General features: G+C 64.1%; 2 protein-coding genes across 2 annotated transcripts in view; both read left to right on the forward strand.

Annotated features, from left to right (window-relative positions):
* Tco025E_08079 (surface protease GP63) overlaps positions 1-71 on the forward strand; it is a gene marked incomplete at both ends in the record, with an annotated part of 2,490 nt that extends 2,419 nt beyond the window's left edge. Inside the window, one exon of the mRNA XM_029374936.1 lies at positions 1-71. This exon is cut by the window's left edge and continues 2,419 nt beyond it. Within this exon, the coding sequence (XP_029224954.1) occupies positions 1-71 (71 nt within the window).
* A 73-nt stretch (positions 72-144) lies between these two features.
* The window catches only part of Tco025E_08080 (surface protease GP63), a gene marked incomplete at both ends in the record, with an annotated part of 1,524 nt that continues 236 nt past the window's right edge, over positions 145-1,432 (forward strand). The window contains one exon of the mRNA XM_029374937.1: positions 145-1,432. This exon is cut by the window's right edge and continues 236 nt beyond it. Coding sequence (XP_029224955.1) covers positions 145-1,432 — 1,288 coding nt within the window.

Genomic DNA, 1,432 nt, shown 5'->3' on the forward strand with positions numbered 1-1,432 from the left:
CTCGGGTTCAGCCGCGAGGCAATGAGGCACAGGAACCTGGTGAAGTCAGAGCCCAGTGTGCGTGGAAATAGCCGCAGGATAGTGACGGGGGACACGGTCAAGGCGAGGGCGATAGCGCACTTCAACTGCGAGTCGCTCAAGGGCATGGAGCTGGAGCAGGACACTGAGGGCGGGGAAGCGAAGTTGCCTCACTGGGAGGGACGCAACGCCCTGGACGAGCTGATGGCTCCCACGGTCGGTGCCGGCTACTACACGGCACTGACGCTGGCGCTGTTTGAGGACCTCGGCTACTACCGCGCAAATTGGAGCATGGCGGAGCCGATGGGCTGGGGCAACAACTCCGGCTGCGAGTTCCTGCAGAAGAAGTGCAACGACACCGAGAACCTCGCCACCAGGTACCCGCACATGTTCTGCAATAAGGAGGACACAGCGACGCTTCGCTGCTCCTCTGACCGCCGTCACGTCGGGACGTGCACCGCAGGCATCGTGGAGCAGAGTGGGAACTTGTACCATAAGGACGTGTGCCCTGTTGTTTCGGCGTATCTTCATGATTCAACTTCTGAGAGAAGGTCCAACGCGTGCGCGGACGCAAGTGAGAAGGATCTCCCTGGGTCGCTGACTGGCACTGACTCGTGGTGCCTGGACGCGGAAGCGCTGCAGGTGAAGGGTGACGCCGGTGGCAAGAAAATAGAGGGTGTGTGCGCGCAGGTGCTGTGCGAGGGCGGCGCAGTGAAGGTGAAGTACCTCGGCGCCAAGGAGCCTGTGCCATGCCCCGCGGGAAAGGAAGTCACGGTGGTGGCAAATGATCATCTGGAGGGCGGGAAGCTAAAGTGCCCGAAGTACGAGGAGGTGTGCACCATCGCCGCCAACGGCAGCAGCCTCGTCATTCCACGCGTTGAGGAGGTGGGGGCGAACGGAGACGCCGAGGAGGAACAAAAGGAAGACGCAGCTGAGCGCATAAAGAAGGAAAAAGAGGAGGCGGAGGATGCTCCGGCACTTGAGCCACAGCGTGCAGAGTTGTCTTCTGGAACTGCGGGCGGCGTTCTTTCCAATCCAAAGGCGGCGGCGGAGGTTGGGCGCGGCACATTGCCGGCTGCTGAGACGCAGGGGCGAGCAAATGGCCCTGGCGGTCCCGCTCACTCCGCTGCTGCCTCGCCGCCCTCCGCTGCCGCTGCCCGCTCACCGGACGAGGCCGTTGCCGCAAAAGAAGGCGACGCGGCGGGCGCGGCGGGAGCAGCTGCTGCGTCCTCCGATTTGCCTGCGCCGCCCACCCCGACACCGGCGGCAGCCGTCAATGGCAGCGCCGTGCTGAAGAAACTTGAAGTGGCGGCGCAGCAACTCGGAAGCGACGTCGGTGCGGCTGCTGCGGCTGTTGGCTGCAGTCACTTTGTGCTGCTCGCCGTGGCTGCCGCGGTCGCGGCGGCGACGCTGT

The sequence above is a fragment of the Trypanosoma conorhini genome (genome assembly GCF_003719485.1).
Source record: "Trypanosoma conorhini strain 025E chromosome Unknown Tco_14.4_contig_00695, whole genome shotgun sequence".
Taxonomy (NCBI): Eukaryota; Euglenozoa; class Kinetoplastea; order Trypanosomatida; family Trypanosomatidae; genus Trypanosoma; species Trypanosoma conorhini.